At 35.9% G+C, this 21,185-nt stretch overlaps 1 protein-coding gene across 9 annotated transcripts in view; it reads left to right on the forward strand.

The window, feature by feature from the left end:
- The first annotated feature begins 228 nt into the window (after window positions 1-228).
- LOC149799157 (uncharacterized) overlaps window positions 229-21,185 on the forward strand; it is a 34,193-nt gene continuing 13,236 nt past the window's right edge. The window contains exons 1-7 of one of the 9 annotated variants that reach the window (XM_089958312.1): window positions 229-349; window positions 3,661-3,896; window positions 8,669-8,826; window positions 16,389-16,951; window positions 18,176-18,265; window positions 20,434-20,500; window positions 21,019-21,073. In XM_089958312.1, coding sequence (XP_089814438.1) covers window positions 18,194-18,265; window positions 20,434-20,500; window positions 21,019-21,073 — 194 coding nt within the window. In that variant the 5' untranslated portion in view covers window positions 229-349; window positions 3,661-3,896; window positions 8,669-8,826; window positions 16,389-16,951; window positions 18,176-18,193. Of the gene's footprint in view, window positions 350-374; window positions 531-3,660; window positions 3,897-8,668; window positions 8,827-15,841; window positions 16,021-16,388; window positions 16,952-18,128; window positions 18,266-20,433; window positions 20,501-21,018; window positions 21,074-21,185 lie in introns of those variants that run through there. The other 8 variants (XM_089958311.1, XM_089958307.1, XM_089958308.1 and 5 more) reach the window with 8 other exon arrangements.

Below are 21,185 nucleotides of genomic sequence, written 5' to 3' on the forward strand. Positions count from 1 at the left end.
TGGGCTCTGGGTGAAAAATTGCAGATTTTTTTAAAAATGAAACTTTGTGTCACCATTTAAATGCTTTGACGAAATCGTACAGTCTGGTATAAGGACCACATATTGCTTTCTGATGTAAATAGGATTCTAAATCAAGGGGGTGACATGTTACGGAAATGCGCCCTTGATGTAATTCAAACCTTTTTATCTCTCATCAAATACGCACTGTTAGAACAAGAAAGGCTTCACTAAGGTCATACGTACTCCACTTAACTGCATATGCTTCGTTATGCTGTTGCTAATGTAAGAATGGCTTGTAGACCGTTTAACTTCATAAAATGACGTGTATGCGGAGGCAGTAGTGTCATAGGTAAGTCATCTGGGTTCTGGGACCTGTGATGGTCTTTATGGGGAAGTGAACTATACTCATCTACGAGGGACTTATGCGAGTGGGGTGGAAACAAGTAGGATAGGGGTCTGTGGGACAGAATCTCTGGTAGGGAACCCAAAGGCGATGACACAGGAAGCTCCGGCATGTTCAGTGTTTATAGGTACAGTTGTAACCATTTAACTGCAACGAAAACTTCGTCTAGGAGACGTTCCTTTGTGTCATATTTATTTTAATTCGGTGGTGGTGGAAGTTGGGAGGTGGGGGGAAGGAATCTTTTATATATTTTTTTATGCAATTTCATTCATGGGGTACGAAGGACGTAACTATATTTGTCTTTTTTTTGTTTGTTTCGTTGCTCTTTATCTTCTTCAAATCGACGCAATTTTTTGCGGATAATATGAATACATTTATCATAGCCTTTTCACGTACTGTATCTACTCGCTTATCAGAAAAGTTCAACTGCAAACTACACAGACACAGATCTGCCGTGGCATAACTTATGAATGTTATCAAACGTTTAGATCTCTCAGTTGTATGACATTTATATATGTTATCAAACGTTTGGATCTTTAAGTTTTATGTAGGTTATTAAATGTTTGGATTGCACTTAATATAATGTCTGTAGTTTTGTTTGAACGAGATAATTATAATCTCTCATGTACTACTAATTATGTCTATATGTTGAACTTGTGTCATTTATTTGGAATGTTGGCTATTCATTTCATCTCGAGAAACTAATTTTGTACTTAATTAAAAAAGAAACAACAAGCAAATAAATAGATAGATGAATAAATAAATAAATAATGTGTGTCCTCTATCCTTATAATTCAGTACTATATAAATATGGTTCAATACAAATCTTAATGTGTCGGATACCAATAATGACAAAGTAATAAGTATGTGTAAGGTGTTAACCTTATCTTATTGGAAAGACATTGTGTGGGTCTGAGGGGGCCCCTCTCATATGACATCACGCAATTTTGATTCATTTCCATATTCAGTGGAGAAAAAAAGTTTTATTTACATGCTTCGATGGTTCTCTTAAATGTCACAATATATGGTAATATGTCAAATGATGTATGATGGTGATAAATCACGATTCTTTTAAATTCCTCATTCAAACATAGCTACATATCTTTTTATGCCATCAGGATATGATTGTGTTTCCTGTTTTAAACCTTACAGCAAATAGCAATTCATAACAACGGTAAAACTGATGATGTGATACATCCATATTAAAATTGTACAGGTAAGAATCTGAATGATGGATTGCACATGCTAAGACATACGGGAAAGTGGATATGTATTTACTTTAGTAACCTTGATTTACAAACCAGACACGAATACAAATTGGATGCAGCTTCATGAAACCATGCGTATATTGTTCTATAAGTCTATGATTCATGCTGCCTTAATTGTGTACCCAGTGAAGTGGTGGAATATCACCAATCCCGTTATTTCTTTCTTCTTTGGAGACGTTTACCACAATTGGGGATTCAGCATTTCTTGTCGATTGTTTGTCAAGTTACGGGATAAGTTCATGCAACTAAAGATTAAAAGACCGAAACATTTCGTGAACCTTTCTGTCTTAATGGAAGTCTAGATCTTGTCTGTCTGTCTGTTTGTCTGTATGTCTTTCTCATTTCTACTGTTCTAATAAAAATGATATTTGGAAAAGCAGCAACGATTCAAACAAACTACGTATATTACTGTATAGTTATGATTCATCTTCATTTGCCTTTTCCATATTATATAGGTAGGGAGTGCTTACTGTCTCAAAGGAGTTGGATTTCAATGCTAGATATCACATACAGCACTATCAAATTTTCCAGACCTCTTCTTGGTATCTTCGCTTCACTAAATAACGTATACAAACCAGCGCTCGTTTTCGTTAGTTTTCGTCCGAATAGTTTGCTTAGGGGCCATCCATTTAGTACGTACGCAAACATCTGGCAGAGCTTGACCCCCTCCCCCCTCCTTGTACACATGCGTACTTTTTTTTACACACCCCACCAGCGTACGTACGCTTGACGCACCCCACAGAGAATTCTAAAGAACGGCCTATATTTAATCCACGCAAAAACCATAAGGATTAATATAAGGATGCATATTTCGGTCGATCAATGAAGGGCACACTAATTTGGGGCCAGAGAACAATTAATTAGATTTATGGGGACAGATGTATCCACAGAAGTATCCACGGACGTATCCACTGCAATATCTACTTACGTATCCATCTACTCACACAAAGTTTGAGGGCCGAAAAGAGACGAGACAGGAGGGAGGTCGGAAAAGGGAACAAGCGAAAGGACCTGCAAGAACTACCATAGTGGAGTCGGAGAGGACTGGAATAAGCAGTTTATGAGACTGTACAAGGCAATGACTTCGATGGTTCACTCGATTATATGATGAACAAATTCTATAATTTAAAACAGATCGGCTATTTATATAAATATCTTTGTGTTTGAAATTTCGTGAAAGATTTATTTCCAAAAGAAGTGTTTCTTCCTAATGTAATGTATTATCACGGTTGTTTATGTAATTGATTAATTTAACTTTTGTTTATCCATGTACGGGAGTTTGTGTCATTCTGTTCTATATATCTGCTCAGATATCTGTTTATTCCATCTATAATTTCACACTTTATTTTAAAATTTACCCGATTCAGGCAACAATACCGAGGGCGATCATCCTCTAGATAACGATAGCCAAATAAAGCGGACACCTTCTAAGAAGGTACAACCTCATAATACCATACCACCAGTAGCAACCGCTACAATTAATAATATTAACGTGTTTAATAAAACATAATCCACCGATTTTGAATGTCTGGCTGCAACAAAGAAAAAAAGCTGCGTAACTTTAAACAGTTTGTCTAGTGTCCGCTAAAATTCAAAGGCCGACTGAACCCAGTCGAACAGGTTACGTATTAGACAAATTGTTATCGAGGTTTCACCCCCCCCCCCCCGTTTCCTATGCGTACGTACATTATCAGTAGTCCCCCCCCCCCTCCATATGCAAGCGTAATCATTTGGGTTACCCCCCTCCTCCCTCCATGCGTACATAATAAATGGGCGGTCCCTCATTGTAATAAATCACACTGTATGAAAAGTTCAGAATCGAGTACAATGGCTGCAAGTTAGCAAAGAAAGTTTTCAGCTTGCGGCCATAAGTGCTAGTTGGTAATCAACTATATATATATATATATATATATATATATATATATATATATATATATATATATATATATATATATATATTAACCATTATACTATACATTTCTAATTAAGTGCTGCGTTGGAGCTAATACCCATATGAAATACCAGTGCTTAAGTGGATCGATCGGTGTAGTACTGCTCTGAATGGACTATGAAAGGCTAAACAGCTATTCCAGAACTAATGCGAAATCCATCCACAAAGACCACACAAATATTTATACAGCAACAAGGAAATCAAGACAACGAGCGATAGGCTTTTGGAGCATTCTAACGTGACAGTCATAATCTATATTATACGGTATAAAGAGGTAAGTCTTCACCAAACAAGTGGTTGGATTGGCTGGTGGGGTGGATTGGATGCTGTATCTATTGTTTTTTATTTTAAAAAAATTAAATCAAAACTCTGGCCTCTGAGTAACACCGAAATTGATATAGCTGACTTTACTTCCAAGGTATTTCTTTTCCCCCTTGTGAAAACTGCAAGGAAAACAAAAGCATGTTAGTAAGAGGCAAGGTAGCGGGAACACGTTGGCGACTGTTGGATGTTGGATACAACAGAATATAAGAGGCAGTCTGAGTTTCCTCTGATCCTTGCCACCCCATTTTTTGATATTTGGACATTTGTGTTGGGGTGTAGGGTCAGAGCGCATTCCCTATCGAAAAGTTGGAATTCGCCGACACCATTTGGTGTCGGCATGGGGTAGCCACTTTCTAGCCGACCCACTTAATGTTTGTAAATAAATATAATACACACTTAATTCTCAACATATTTATTCTGAGAACAACAAACAGAAACCTGTCGGCATCGCAGCAGGGTGGAGAAAACCATTTTCAAGAAGTACCGAGCACGTGTCAGCGATGGTTTTTGTTGGTATCACGTGACTACCACATTGACACTTGCTCTTCGTAGTGAATCTGGTTTTCTTCAAATTTCTGCAACATTTACATATTTTGGTCGTTGTTTTCACAATAAATATTTTGAGAAGTTTATGTTTTTTTTTGTTTTTCTATAAAAATTACATGACTTTTATTTATATGTTCGATTTGTTTTCCTACAGCAACACTAGAACTGGTCTGTTGTTGATATCACGTGACGAATTCCAATACATACATACATACATACATACACACACTAATGCCTACGTACGTTCGTGCCAGCCTACCTATATACATTACAAGAAATACCTACCTACCTACCTACCTACATACATACATACATACATACATACAAATGTTTAGTATATCTCCAACACTTTTGTACTATGTGCACATCACTTAGAAGAATCGTGTGCAATCTATGTGAGATTAAATTACTGCCCGCCATTACCGATCATAGACCATTTACGGTACCGATTCTTTAAAATAACAGAGAGATTTAGCGACAGATGGTGTTTTCCTTTTGTAACTACTACCACAACTTGCATATAATATGTCATGTGTATATATACATTTTAATAACACGTACCTTACTAACGAGCGAATAAAATAATAATCATTAAAAAAACCTTTCTTGAGGCTGTCTTGAGCTCTATGTTACCCCTATATCCAAGGACCTCAAGACAAGAGTCGTTCTCACCTGAAGGTTTCTTTCAACTCACAATTACAACAAACAATTTCCTCTAATGAGCTAACGAACACACATTCAAGAGATTCTAATCTCATACTTGTATGTTTTGTTTTTTCTTCATGCGTCACAGTTGGATGGTTTATTAGTACGCTCTCCTAGGCAGCACATCGGTATTTCAGATCAAGAACTAACCAAAGACCATGCAGGTCGTTATTATGGACTGTTTCTCTAACTATAATTAATTAACTAAATCATGCTCAAAGCACCAAACAAACAATTTCTGGCCATTAATAAGGCACATGATCAATCCGAAATAATTTACTTAAACTGGGCAGCTGCCGTCACATAAAAATCCCAAAACAAAAAAAATAAATTACAAAATATAAATGAACAACCTCTGCTTGCGAGACTATGTAAATTATTCCTGCGGCTTTGTCAACTGAATCTGTTCGATACTACTGGGCTGTCCTTATCCCAACCGTTCAGGGGTCGGGGACAAAGCGGTTTTCCACCCTTAGAAGAATTCTCTTGTTGCGAAATAAAATGCCTATTATCTTGCATGCTCATTATTAATATTAAAGTGCGTGCTAGCAGCTGTGGGGATTTTGTCATATATCCACAGTTTAGAAAGTAATATAGAAGGATCACATTGCTTCCACTTTGTGAAAAATAGTGAGGGAAGGGGGATAGGTAAAAACAGATTCTCGTGAGGCTATTTTTTATCAATCAATTTCATGAGTCCTGATTAAGAAGGCACTCATTACAAAATTATTATTATACAGGCGCCATATGTAGAGATCAAGACATATTAGAGGTGAAAATAGGCGTGTATAGTGAACTGTGATGTTCTAGAATTGGCACCTTTGTAAAGTCAAGAAAGTTACAAACGATGATGCAAGTGTTGATGTTTAGAAGGACGACTGCTTTTGTAGTTTAGAGCGTTTTTAATTGTGGCTAGTTAGTAGTGAGCCCTACGGTAGAACAAACCCTAGCCCGTGGCCAACTAGAGACAGACGAAACTGTCAACATCAGACTCTGGAACAATCGGGTAAATAACCCCGTAGCCATAGATCAGCCGCTAATGGATATTAACCAGGTTCTGACAAATATTTAAGCAGAACTGAAAACCATGAACTAAAATAATACTGAACTTAATCCAGAAAGTTAGTGATATTTTGAATGACTTAAGGCAGGAGAATAGGGAACTTCGTAAGCAAAATCTGAAGTTGGAGAACCAGGAAAAGCAAATGGAAAAACAGACTGACAAAGTGGAGGCAACTGATGGCGCCCAATTAATAGGCTCACTTCCAAATGCCAAGGCAGATCACGGGCTATTCACCGATCATAGCCGAGTTTATCGTGTGTTTATGGATCCGAATATCTGAGTAATTCGCAATAAGAGTGCTCTTTCTTACGAAGATGCGCAAACGTCCGCCTCTCTATCGGAGAAGCATTAACCTCGCAACCACTAATCGAAGGCAGTAGCCTGGTGGCAAATTATCAACATCGATACTTTAGGAACTGTTTGAAATGCTAAAACCTTGTGCTGATGTGGGTTGCAAAAATCACAATGTGATGGGGAAATGCTGTCATTCTTTAGGTTTCCAAAACACGTGGAAAACAGAAAAAATGTTTGTCAGCACTGTAAAGGGACTAACCAGACGGCAAGCCTTGGGAGCCAACTAAACGCTCGGTCCGTTGCAGTTATCGTTTCATCACATGTATTTGTTTTATATACAATAATTCATTTATAGGCCTCGATATGTTTTTATTTTTACTGTTTGTTCATTAAAGGGTCATAGCATGGTGGGTGATTTATAAAAAAAAATAGGTGTAAAAGGAAAACAAAAATCATTGATCCACAAATCGCCATTATTACTGATGCTATTTCGCACAAATAATAATAGGAGTATTTCCTTTAATTTGCATAAACTGTGAAGTTATTTACGTTTTCAAATCACAGTAGGAGATTGTTTTATGAAATTATGTTCCTTTGATATTACTGACTCAGAAAATTACTTACATTTTGTACTTTTCATGCATCATGTTCTGAAAAACAACAAAGATTCAGAGTCAAACTGTATTCGTTTTACACTTCTTGCTAAACCACTGTCCTTTTAGCACAATTTTCATTTTGATACATTTCATATCCAACGATTGTATTTTGCACTTTGGATTATCGCAACCAATCATATCTACTTTACTATTAGGAGTGTAACAATACGCTCAAAACTGTATTGCGATATACCATAACAATATTGTAATATGTATTGCAATATAGTAACACTTAATGAAAACAATAAAATAATCAGTGTAAACATTTACTACTTGAACAATGCAATATCTCAAAATGACGTGACCAGGAAAGATTTCAATTGGCCATAAAAACCTGAAATCAGCGAATAAAAATCGCACTTCCATTGGTTGTCAGTCTATAACTTACGTAAGCATATCACATCTTGCATGTGGCAATACCTTCTTCAATTTCACCACTGCTCTTCGCTTTCTTTACACTGAAACATTTCCACAAGGCACTCTTTTGGGAATAATTTCAAAGTCCTTTTTTAAATAAATAAAAAATAACAAATTATGAAATTCAAAATTCAGGTCTACACTCATATATACTAACTTCAAAATTGAGTGGACGTTAATCGATATTTGGAGAAAAGAAAACGAAGTTAGCATAACGTAAGCACATTGTTTAAATGTTTTGCTTTTCTATTCTTTGAAGCTAAAATATCACTCAAACACAGCAGACGCTGCATGCTTTTGCTGAATGTACATTTCTGGCATTGGATCAAAGATTAATTATTTTAGAGGAATCGATAAATTTACGAACACGGACATACATATCTGGGGCAAAGAGAATTTATAAATTTATAATAATCAAGACGCTGAAAAAGTCGCGGTAGAGAAAATCGTACTGCTGTATGTATTGCCTGAACAGCGAACCGCAGTATACCAGTATACCGGTACATCACTGCAGCCTATTCACCGTCATCTTTCGAATGGCGTATACAATAAAGTCTTTGGTCAGTTATGCTGCTATGACCTTACATCGACTTCTTGCTGAACAATCAAGTTGGTCAAAATAATTATACACCATTTGCATGAATTATAAATATTGGTAATGATGCTTAAAAATACTGATTAAACAGGCACAGCGTGTGGCATTTTCAATGGATGCTGCGCGTTGATAGGAGAGGTTTCTCTTACGCTATAACCCGGATATTGTAACTAAGATGCCGGATCAATGAGTAAGTAAAGAGACCTTTTTATCCGACATGCGACATGAAAAGCACCCAATCAACGGAACGGGTACATTGTCAGAAAACAACACTCAGCGTATATGAGACGGGGTGGGGGTGGGGGTGGATTTATCTACGTCTTGATGGTGAAAGAAACGAAGAGAGAATACTTCATAACAATCATATATAATAAACGGATTATCGGAGGGCAGGTTTAGATGTATGACTGGGAGAAGGAGAAATAGAAGGTTTGTTCGATTTGCAGGGCGCGGATATCAGATCGGACAAACTTACCGTCGAGCACTTGGCATGCGGTGAATCAACACACCAGACGAGATATGGATGGAGCTCATTTAATCATCAGGGAACAGGATTAGGGAGCAGGGAGCGGGTCAAGGACACTTTAAAGAAAATAACGATAATGTGTTTTTAATTTTTGAATTTACCTCTTATTGTACGTGTTTATATTAGTATTCTTTTGCGAAACATGGGACCAAGATTTTGGTATTTATTGGAGGGATATAGAGATTGTAGCTTTATGAGTAGAAAGAAAATCTCATTAGGAATTCAAATCATGTTACCGTATTTGTCACGACTCAGTAGAATGTTTAGTGTCAAGAATATGCAGTGAGGCAGTTGTGATGTGTTGTGTTGTGTTCTGTTGCATATTTATTTTAATTTACCGAATAATATCAGACTGATAGATTATATATTTAACATATTTCACCGGAGAGGTCACCAATTCATGACGATTTCAAAGGAAATGATGATTATTATTATTATTCATTATTATTCATTATTATTATTATTATTATTAACATTGGCCATCGGCCCTAATTACATGCATGTATTAAAAATATGGTACAACCACAAGCCATGACAATTCTAGAATTAGCACACTACCTGATTCATTTATTGATAAACTAGAAAGAATAAAATCGTGGTCAAGAAGATGCTTTGATCCAACGCGAGAGATTTTAATGCTGGTGGAATTTTGTTTTGGACTTTATTCATGATGATACTTGGAAAATATTTTAAATGTTAGATGACATGTATGTTGGCGATAATGTTTCTCTCCCACGTAATAGAAAAGACGGAAACTCGTGCCAATTTAGAATTCCCAATTGTAAAAATGTGCAAGATTTTAATATACGTGTACTTAATGTTAGGCCTTACAAAAATACGAATATAACATGCATTGGAGCTATTGGCTTCATCATGAAGGATTATGTTGTCTGAACAGAGTTGTTTCCCTTTAGAACCAGCTTTGGGTTTGATGAGAGACAAACCCTCCAATTTTTCGACGTATTATAGCATGAAACCTGCTGACAAATAATCGTGTTCAAATATATTAGAATATAAAGGATTACCTGTATAATGAATACAACAGTGATTAGTGATTGCGGCGTTAATGACGATGATGAAAGATGACGATAATGATTTGTAATTATTTTATGCAATTATTTTATGGAAAGAAACAAACGGGGAAGCATGGTCAAAACATAACCGATTAACTACATTTAAATAGGAACGAGTGTCTATAAAGAAATTCGTGATGAAATGTAGTAATAGACGTTCCCAGTCCCAGTGGAGGATCATGACTGTGATAATACTTAAACAGGAAAACGTTTTAGGAACACGTTCTCAGTAGAAACTCGTTTATAAGATCGTGTGAACTGCAAACAAAACAGTATATAAAACGTCAGTGAAAGGTAAACTTGTACAATCAAGAAAGGACTACAAACAGTTCCGACAAGTGTTAAATAGAAAAGATTATATCACGGTAAATGCACGCGAATCTAATGTAACAATGAATGACTTGTTAGGCTATTTTCTTTCTGTAATATACATGAAAATGTTAAAACGAGGGTACTGTAAGAATGAGTACATAAATTTCGAATTGAACAAGCCAATTGAAAATCAAAAATAGTTTACCGAGTTCGCTTTTTTATATTTAACCCCAAATTCCGACGACAAGATTTGAGCAATTTGTTACCAGTGGACATTACCACGCATTGTTTCATAACTTAATATACTCTTAAATAGTATCTTGAAAAGGGGGATTTCACAAGAAATGGTTATAAAGTATAATATGTCCGACATTTAAAAATGGTAGCATGAACGGCCCTAACTGTTAAAGGGGCAATGTCTACAATAAATCAATCATGCTAAATATTCACATTCAATTTGATCAAACGGTTGTATAGATTGGCAGAAAGCAATAATGTAACGGATGAGCCTCAGACTGACTTTACAGTACTTACTGTACATGTGTAACGGATGAGTCTCAGACTGACTCTACGGTACTGCTTACTGTACATGTGTAACGGATGAGTCTCAGACTGACTTTACGGTGCTATTTACTGTCCATGTGTAACGGATGAGTCTCAGACTGACTTTACGGTACCAGTGTAAATGTGATCATATATTCAGTTTGCATGAAAATTGCTCAGAAGTATATATGTAAATCTGTTGGTAAGTTTTACTGCTTATTTGTTGATTTTTCAAATGCATTCGATGGTATACAGCCTACGATGGCTTTCTGTTGTACAGAAAAGTATTCATAGAACAATTTTACAAGCTTTAAAGGACCGCTCCGGTGGCGTAGTGGTTAGAGCGTCTCCTGGGATGCGGTAGGTCGAGGGTCCGATCCCCAGCCGAGTCATACTAAAGACTTGATAAAAATGGTACTAACAGCTGCCTCGCTTGCGCTCAACATTAAGAGGTTAGTGTTAGGACTGGTCTGCCTGGTGTCAGGATAATGTGACTGGGTGGGACATCATGCTATATGTCTGCAGCATGATTCCCAGTGTTAGACATCAATGTAAATTGCCACACTGCAGACATCGTAAAGTACGTTAAAAATCCAAATCACACACACACACACACACACACACACACACGCTTTAAAGAAAATGTAATGTTGTTTAAACAACCGATTACTATAATGTATATCTATAGCGTGCCTTTTATTTGCGCGTGTGTGTGTGTGTGTGTGTGTGTGTGCATGTGTTTTTAACGTAGCTGTAACAAATTTTCAATCGTATCGCTACGATGTCTGCAGCTTGACAGTTTATAGTGATATCAATATCAAACAATTAGGCATCATCCCGCAGACATGTGGCACCATGTCCCACCCAGTCACATTATCCTGTCAACAGGCCGACCAGTGCTAACATTAACCTCTTAATGCAGAGCGCCACGCGAGGCAGCTGCTAGTACCATTTTTCTAAGTCTTTGTTATGACTCGGCCGGGGTTCAAACCCGCGACCTCCCACATCCGAGGCGAACGCATTAACCACTTAGGCCACCGGAAAAATCCCCTTATATTTTTTGTGCTGACCTGTAGATTGCATAGGATCTCTAAATAGGTGTTTACGATCCTCAATATTAATATTTGTAATAAACCTGTTTATGAGTTTGGGATAATTTCCATTTGATCGGTCGGTCAGATGGGTTCTTTTGTGACGTGGGATATTTTGACAGAAGACATGTAGCGAGTAGGGACGAAACGGGATTTAGGCCGTATGGGAATATATAAGAAAGTATAGTTGGACAATTAATTAGCCTTATTGCCTATGTTGTGTTAATATTCTGCAGATGTGTTTAAAGTTGTGTTTATATATATTTTGAGAGGAAACATTTCTTTCGATTATTTGTTGGAATTACAAAGTGCTCAGAATAAAATATTGTAAAATTGTTGTATAATTTATTCAAAGGAGTTCTGAATAATGTCATTGTGATACATCAGGACTGTTGACACATCAGCATATTCGATGACCTATAATTCATTCTGATCGCTTAATTCTTTTTTGGAATTGTGTAGAAAGTTTTAAGATTATTTTGGATTTAATTCATAATACTGAAGTTCTTCTTAAATGTTGACATTTTAAATTTAGAGAATTTAGAATATTTATTTAGTTTTACAAAACTTGTAGGTAGTGCTTCCTTCTATTACTTAGTTTATGACAGAGTTATAATAGAATGATCTCCAGATGGACTAACCAGATATTTTAATTGCATTGTGGGAACAAGAGAAGAATTTGTTCTACACCAAATTCTTTTTTCTCTTTTCATTAATGCTTTTGTTCAAAAATTGCAAAGTTAGTGTTATTAGGTCATTTCCATGACAGAGAATATACCAGAGATCTTTCCCTCATTGCATGTAGATGATGTGCTGAAACCTTTCGGTTACTACATCAATAAATGAATGCCATAGGTGAATTTGGTATTTAAACAGGAATGGAAATTAATCTTGTAGAAACAAACCCAATTCTGGTTCGAAACGGTAGCCTTCTGAGAAGTGAATTTAGCAATGATTTTGTAAATTATTAGTTAAGGTACCAAATATAGTGAATAATCACATCAGTCTTGGTCAACGTTGGCCATAATCTTTTAATATAACTTTGCACATGTCAAGTACTGGAATAAAATTATGCATATGTTGAGAAGTCGAATTTTCCTTTCAAATGTTTTCTTTTTTCTTTAAATGCGTAATGGCGGCAAAGGTACACGAGTCATTAATGTTTAAAATATGTTATTTTCATTTTTTTTTTAAGCATGGCATACGCAAGAAATAGTTGATTGAAACACTCTTCTACCTATGTTTCGATAACGTCTATTTGATTCTTCATTATATATCAGGTCAAGCAATATAGGCAATTCTACCAATTTGCATATTATAGTCAGTACATGTCATTATTGAAAACTGATAAATATTTAACTCTTTACTTACCGTTCATTTTCAGTAAAAAGTCTTTCATAGTTTCCATGTTCTAAACGTAATTCGTTCATGCAAAATTATTAAGTTCGAATAATTTATAGGTCAATATACACTTTAATTGACCTGTGTCTGCTAATTGCGTGATCCAGTCATAGGAAGATCCGACCGTTCTTTATTGAAAGATACTCTACTCCACCCCAAACGTATATCCTACAATCTTTAACTATACATCATTGACTCAAATAGGACTATGATTGGTCACCTTTGAACTTAAACGAAAATAAAAATAATGTCTTTTTAATATTCAGTTAAAATGCATCTATCTAATCATATTTTGCTATTACGAATTCCGATTACTAGTACTCGTGTACCCTCCAGTCACCAATTCAGAATGCCTGACTTTAAGTAAAATAACAGCAAAACAAAACAACAACAAAAAACCACCACCACCACCAACAACAACAAAGCAAATTGTATAAATATTACAAAGCTGTTTAATACTGCACCATTGCCACTTACAAATCATTCTGTTCACAGACAAAGAGTTCAGTAGAACCTTTCTACCGAGCGACTTTAAACAATGCTACAAACAGTTGCCTCGCCTGGCGCTCAGCATTAAGACGTTAGTTAGGACTGGACGACCAGGTGTCAGGATAACTGTTTCTGGGTGGAACATGATTCTACATGTATGTGGCATGATGCCCCAGAGCTAGCCATCACTATAAACTGTCACACTGCAGAGATCATAGCGATATGACTGAAATAGTGTTACAGCTACGTTAAAAATCCAATCACACACACACACACACACACACACACACACACAGAGGAAGAAATATTAAAAGTTGTTAGGAATGTAAATAATAATTAGATAGTAAATTCAGTTGACCAGTTTTTTTAAGACTTAAATTAAAGTCGTATTTGCTTAAATGTTAAATGTATATATGTAAAACTTTTCAATGCATTGTTACTTACTGGCTGGACTAAAGATGTTCTTGTACCAATTTCAAAACATAAAAATGACAAAACCGACATGTCCAGTTATAAATCTATAACGTTAGCCATCTGTTTTTGGTCTTGTTTTTTTAACAGTATATATGAAACCTATGATTTACCAGTATATATTAAACATATGATTTACCAGTATATATGAAACCTATGATTTACCAGTATATACGAAATCTATGATTTACCAGTATATATGAAACCTATGATTTACCAGTATATATGAAACCTATGATTTACCAGTATATACGAAACCTATGATTTACCAGTATATATGAAACCTATGATTTACCAGTATATATTAAACTTATGATTTACCAGTATATATGAAACCTATAATTTACCAGTATATACGAAACCTATGATTTACCAGTATAAATGAAACCTATGATTTACCAGTATATATTAAACTTATGATTTACTACATTTTATATGATAATATCTTTACTATCTGAGACACAAACTAGATTCAAGAAAGACTATTGCACATTGAACAAGGTATTTCTTTTCTATGGCCGTATTTATTTTTATACATAAAAAATACCTTTGATAATGGATATGGCATAAGTTTTATTTGATAAGCATCCAGGGGAAAGTGTTTTAACGTGAATACCACAGTTGTAGACAAGGAGAAAATACATCTGCACTAGTGTTCTTATTCCTAAATGACTTGGTTTTAATATTTACCGCATATACTCTCTTATAAGTCTAATTCAATTGTAAACTACACAGACCTAGATCTGCAGTCGCATAATGCGCCGGCAGATCTGGGTATGTGCAACTTCTCAGGGGTAATTAGTAGAACATACAACATTGATCTTGTCCTGCAGGTACATTAAGCTACGCAGATCAGGACCTGTTTTTCTTAGTTTGACTTTACTTATAAGCGAGTAGAGACGGGATTTGTTAATGGGTGTCGAGGTTGTGCTGTAACTTCTGGACATGCGGATTTTGAAGCATGTTAAATTTAATGCAGCTTATATACTCTAATGACACTATACTTACTGCAGATAATTATACTGACAAGCAATATCCCGTGTCACATATATATGCTGCAATAACTGGAGACTTAAAATCAAAAGATTTATTGCATTCGGTTAAAAACAAAGGATCACACATAGGCCTAGAGCTTAATATATATATATATATATATATATATATATATATATATATATATATATATATATATATATATATATATATATATATATATATATATAACGGGTGTATTTATTTCGTCATCTCAAGGTTGCAATTACACATTATTGAAAACTAGTTCTCATTTAGAATATATTTATATTTCATTATCAACAAATGTATTTAAAAAAGGTTTAGTGCTCAAACTGGTAAATGGGCTCAAGTTCCCTTTAAACATAGTCTCCATGTAAAAGGGTGATGAATTTAATTATCTTCTGTCGTGTTCTGACCCTGCTACTGGTCACTCTCAGGTCAGTTGACACTGGTATTGCTCTGACTATTCATTTCCACACATGCCATGTCTTCACAACTGTTAGCAAAAAACATCATACATGTGTATACTTGCCTGAATCTAGATAGATAAATAGCGAAAGGTTTGACGCCACAAACGTTGATCATCATGCATTTGCACCAGCTCTCTTGACCTACGCATTGATGTCAGGAAGTTACACATCCCAGCACACTTAACTACTGTTAATTTAATTTGATACTTTTGTGGTGACTCAATAGAGTATTCATCATCTCAACGCAGTGACTGAATCACTATTTGGTCGTCCCCTTGGTTTAAATATGGACAGGTCCTGGTACAACTATGAGCAATGATCTGCTGGGAGATTCTAAAGTGAAATGCTAGGATGTTGAATGATTAAAAAACAAAGGGAATATTTACATCGGTAAATTTCATAGTCAAGGTTTGTTATACATTTTGTTGAACTGCACGTTCTAAGATAACGATCGTTGCATAGTCATATGCATGTATAGCTAATTTTAATGATTTTGTATATGCCTTGAATAAGTGTCAAATTTGTTCGGAAGAACAGAAACATCGCTTGGAAGCTATCACACCATCCTCTTCCTAAATGCATTTTCTTATTTATTTTTCTGGCTAAATATTTCTTTTGTTAAACAATTTTTTTCCGCTACAATCAGATAAAAATGCAAGACATGCAGAGCGGACTCAATAGTTGGCGTAAACTAATTGTTACCAGTTTTTGCTCATGCCTATATATGTTAAAGTATACTGAAGAATTGCTGATACGTGGAGTACGTTATGTTTCAGGAATGAGGAATGCATCTTACTGAGTTAAGTGGCTTTCCCTCTCAAGGGCGAACGGATGGAGATTGATGATGGTGGAAGTCAAAAGTAACTCCCTAATGTATACCCATTTGGAAAGAGTTCAGTTCGCACCTGCTATAGAGTATATGGAGTATGCTGACATATTTGGAATATGGCATACGTAGACAGTTGGCTTTATTTTTAAGCTAACAGTTTTATTGGCGCCATGCCCCTGTGGCTATTGTACCTTCTGGGGCACAGCTACCTGGTCCTAATTTTGACCCTTTTCAGATCCCTATCATATAACCGTATAGACATTTCTTGATATAAACAGGCCAAGTCATTTCCACCCTGATGTAATCGTGGCGCCTGGGTCTTAACTGATAAACATTGCCTGGCTCCACCATAGACGTATGTACATAAACTGCGACTGCGTGATACTGGAGATTTACTTCTAATGGGTGATTATGCATTTAACATTAGTCGTGGGTCTATCATGTGACCAACCTGTGAACATACATCGGAAACCATTGAGATCTTCATTGAAATCGATTCACATATCCAAGGTGTATATGTACGCTTGCTTGGGATAAAAAGGAATCCACTTTGAAGTAACTTACAGAAAGCTGGGGTCGACAGAGCCAAAAGAAAAAAAGGCGAGACATACTTATTCATGGAACCGTTGCATTATTTTTTGCAATGGTACTTATCGGAAATCCAGGAGGAAACTTGGTTTTTAGAATAAATTGAGGAGAAATCGATGGCATTTTTGTTTATATATAAACTACAATAGGCAAGTGTCAACTATACGACCAATTGATTGTTGCCCTTTATTGTTTTTTTTTCTTTTTTACTTTTAGCTCGTATTACGTTGATAATCAAATAATGAACATATCAAAATCTGTCTCCCAATGTTGAATCATGTTGACTGCACAGTGCATTGAGAGACGGGGAGGGGACAAATTGTACAAATGCATAAATTTGTTTCAAGGCCACAGTCGTGCAGTCATCTATCAATTACAGAGATACTCAGTACAATGAAGTTTAGACGAGAATTAAATCTCTGCAGTTTAACTTTTTCCTTTTGCCTGTACGGTACAAAATTTTTAATTGAAACTAAAGTTCACTCATTTCAGAACTTTCATAGTTATAAGAGTGTATACATGATGTGACACCTATGCTTTGAAACAGAGAAGCTGTCCTGTTCAGTTCTTGTGCACACGGTAGTGACGATTTCAGATACTATAGAGCAAGATATTCCGTGTTATTCTGAAAGGAATGCATTTCGTTTAAGTCGCACATAACTTGAGATACGATATAGAATGATTGCATGCTCCACTGATTCAAGCAAGTGTTCAGTGGCGTCACTCGGGTTGGTGTCACCCAGTGCGGTAGCTCATGGTGTCACCCCCATGGTCCTCCTTCCGTAACAGACCATACAGAATCCTTAGTAATGTCATTTTGGTGTCACCCCCTCTGATGGTGTCACCCGGTGCAGTCCGCCCCCCCCCCCGCATCCCCTTAGCGACGCCACTGCTGTGCCTGCTAGTCATGTATTTAACTATGATCGATTATCCGCTTATGAAATCCGACTAGACCGAGCAGTGTGTGCTCTGTAAAATTTGCAATTTTTCATTTTGGTGTCACCAATCTGAGATGGTGTCATCCGGTGCGGTCCGCACCCCCTTAGCGACGCCACTGCAAGTGTTATATTTCTGACTCGTTTTTTTTTTTTTTTTTTAGTTCTGGACAAGATACATATGATCTAACAATAGATTGTTGCTTCGCAGATTATTCAGCAGTAAACAATGTACTCGGTGATGAAAATTATCCCTTGGGCATTTATTGCTTTACTCTCAGGCCATATCTCCGCATCTTTGGTACGTATGTGCATCTGTCTAGAGAAATTAATATTTCTAAAATGCTTTTTGAACGAAATTGGCAGCAATATATTGCACAACATGGGGTATATAGTTACTTATTAAACTAAACGTATAGAAATATTTGTTAATTATGAAGACATACATTCACTATTTCTGTTAAAAATCATTCTAGATGGGTGTAAAAATACAATAAGATCATAACTATCTCATGTGACCAGAGTAAGCAAGTCACATGACTGCTGGCAATACACAATGAAGTAAAGCACTGCAGCCAACAACCTCCGCATCAGAGAAGAAACCGCTGGTATCTAATTTACTATCAAAATGTATTGTTTTATTCGATATAGGAAGGAGTTATGGTGTGGTTTATTATTACTAGAAAGTATTCTCCTAAAGAAACATAGGTTTAATTTACACAATGCTGATTGGTTTAAGTCGTTCGCCATACATTTAAGGGGAGGGGGGACAAAAGAGCTAACTGCTACAACTATCGTCATGTAATAAATGACAGCTAAAATCTGTATTCTGTCAACATTAAATGTATATATGGTGTATGCATGTATGGGGTTCAACGCTGTAACATTCTGTACCACTCCCTTTTGATAACTAACACATCACTAGCAATCTTACTGCCGAACTTGCACGTTTTAATTCGGGATATCATACACTGAGAATTCATGAAATTTTATATGGGACTCAGGTAATAAAAAAAATGTATATAAATCAACAAACAAAAAAAACGAGCAGGTAGACTAGTAGACCTTTGTGTTCATATATAAATAACCTATTGACAACAACTTCTCGTCATAGATAGACCAAGGAGTGATGGGTACAAATCATTAAATCCTATTTTATCATGTTAGATTTGTCATTATCATGAACTTTATGGCCATCACGGACAAATTAAAATTAATCTGCAGTAGTTACTACAGTAGGAGAAAACGATGGAACGTGACAAAAGAATTCAGACCTTTTGGACCTTGTATAATAAACAAGAGTTATCAGGGACAAACCAATTGATCTGAACGCAATTAACAATTTGTCTGATATAGGACTTTGATATTGCCACATCTGGGAAGCCACAATATTTATCATCGTTCCATTTGTCATCTATAAGAATTTTAACCAGACCCCTGTGCCATGAGTGTGTGTGTGTGTGTGTGTGTGTGTGTGTGTGGAGGAAGTAGGTGGGAGGAAAGACGAATGCAGTACAGAAAAAATAAACTCATGCATCAAAGTTGATCTCGATGTCCAGTTTTCCTATGGGAAGGCTACCAAAAACAGAAGAAACACACTGACCAAGCTGCATGAAAATATATTGTCTACAAATGAGTCTTTGTCAGAAAACTAAAGTTAACAATTGTATAAACTGTAAATAACTATGTAATTATTAATGTCAATCAGGTCACTGTAACCTTATTTCCATTGTGTTTGTTCTTAATGCTCTGAGGTACACCGAGACAAATTTCCATGAACATAGCATGATTAATCCTGGAGGTAATGATATATACGCACAATTTTGTCACTGTGATATTGTCATTTGCAAAGAATAAAACTATTAGTGTAAGACAAATAGGTCGCTGTGACCCTTTACCGTAGATTAGTTTTAAAGTACACGAGAAGGACCTCAACCAAGTTCCATGAACATATATCATGGTTAGATGGTCGAAATTTGCACGTAATATGAAAGTTTAATGCTGACCTTAAGCTATAAATAACTCATTCACTCACGATAAGAAGATCACTGCTCGATATAGTTTTCTATGGTGGTTCCAATTCAAGGAAAAGCAATATCCAGACCAAGTGTCATAAGAAACGATGCCTACAGCTAAAGTTCTGCCATGAAACAAAACTTTAAACATTGGGATACACCTGTAAACAAGTAAGTTTTTAATGTAAGAAAACCGGTCAATGTCGCCCACATTTCAGTGGGCTTGTTCAAACTGATTCCTAGAAGCACCCTCATGACATTCCACTCAAATTGCATGCCTAAAACTGTATTGGAAAGAAAAGAAAGAGAAAAAAAGAACAATTAACAGTCTAGCTTACCTGACTGCAGAATACATGAATGATGACGCGGGTACAGTGTTGGATCATGTTTTAAAGTACAGGTGAGCGAATGAAGGCAGGTTAGAAATTAAGTGAACGTTTGTTTATTTATGCAGGGTTTGAAATATGGAGATGGCAGTCATGAGATAGACGAATTTATCTCGTCTAGAAAACTACGAGAAGGTAACTAAATATAGTAATATAAATATCATTTATATGTCACGTCTCAACCCGAATTCTTTTAGATGACACCCACAATTTGTCTCCGTTGAAGACTGTCACAATTCTATTTTAGTATTTTGCTATTTTGTTTTAGATAAATCAAACAATGTCTGTTTTAACCCAAAAAAGAGTTATTCACTGATTCACGGACATTTTGTGTCAGTGATTTTAATGGTGCATTATTGAAAGACGGGTAATAACAAAATCTTTCGTCCATCCATTTTACTATGTTTGTGATTAATGAATGAAACATTTTGTATAAATAGCTTTACATGACACACTGAAATAAAAAACAACTTTACCGATTCTTGATTGATAACAACACGAAGTTATTATTTCAATGTAAGTAGGATATGTATATTTCATTTTTAATGTACAACAGTTTCATTTCACTTCGCCAAATGTATTACGAGCTCTTTTGCCTAATAATATTACACAAGTTCAATAACCAAACCATTTTTTGTTCCTATTTCCACCAGCTGGATTAGAAGATTTTGAGCTATCACGATTGGAGCACTTGGAGAATGGAAACATGTGAGTCATTAATTCATTTCTCCCATTTAACGTGCTGAACGGCCAGTGTGGGTACATGGGAAAGATGTATTGAAGCTTCCCGTGAGTTGATGGTTCTTTTCTGGTTCTTTCC

Source organism: Sinohyriopsis cumingii, chromosome 5 (genome assembly GCF_028554795.1).
Source record: "Sinohyriopsis cumingii isolate HCF-2022 chromosome 5, ASM2855479v2, whole genome shotgun sequence".
NCBI classification, from domain to species: Eukaryota; Metazoa; Mollusca; class Bivalvia; order Unionida; family Unionidae; genus Sinohyriopsis; species Sinohyriopsis cumingii.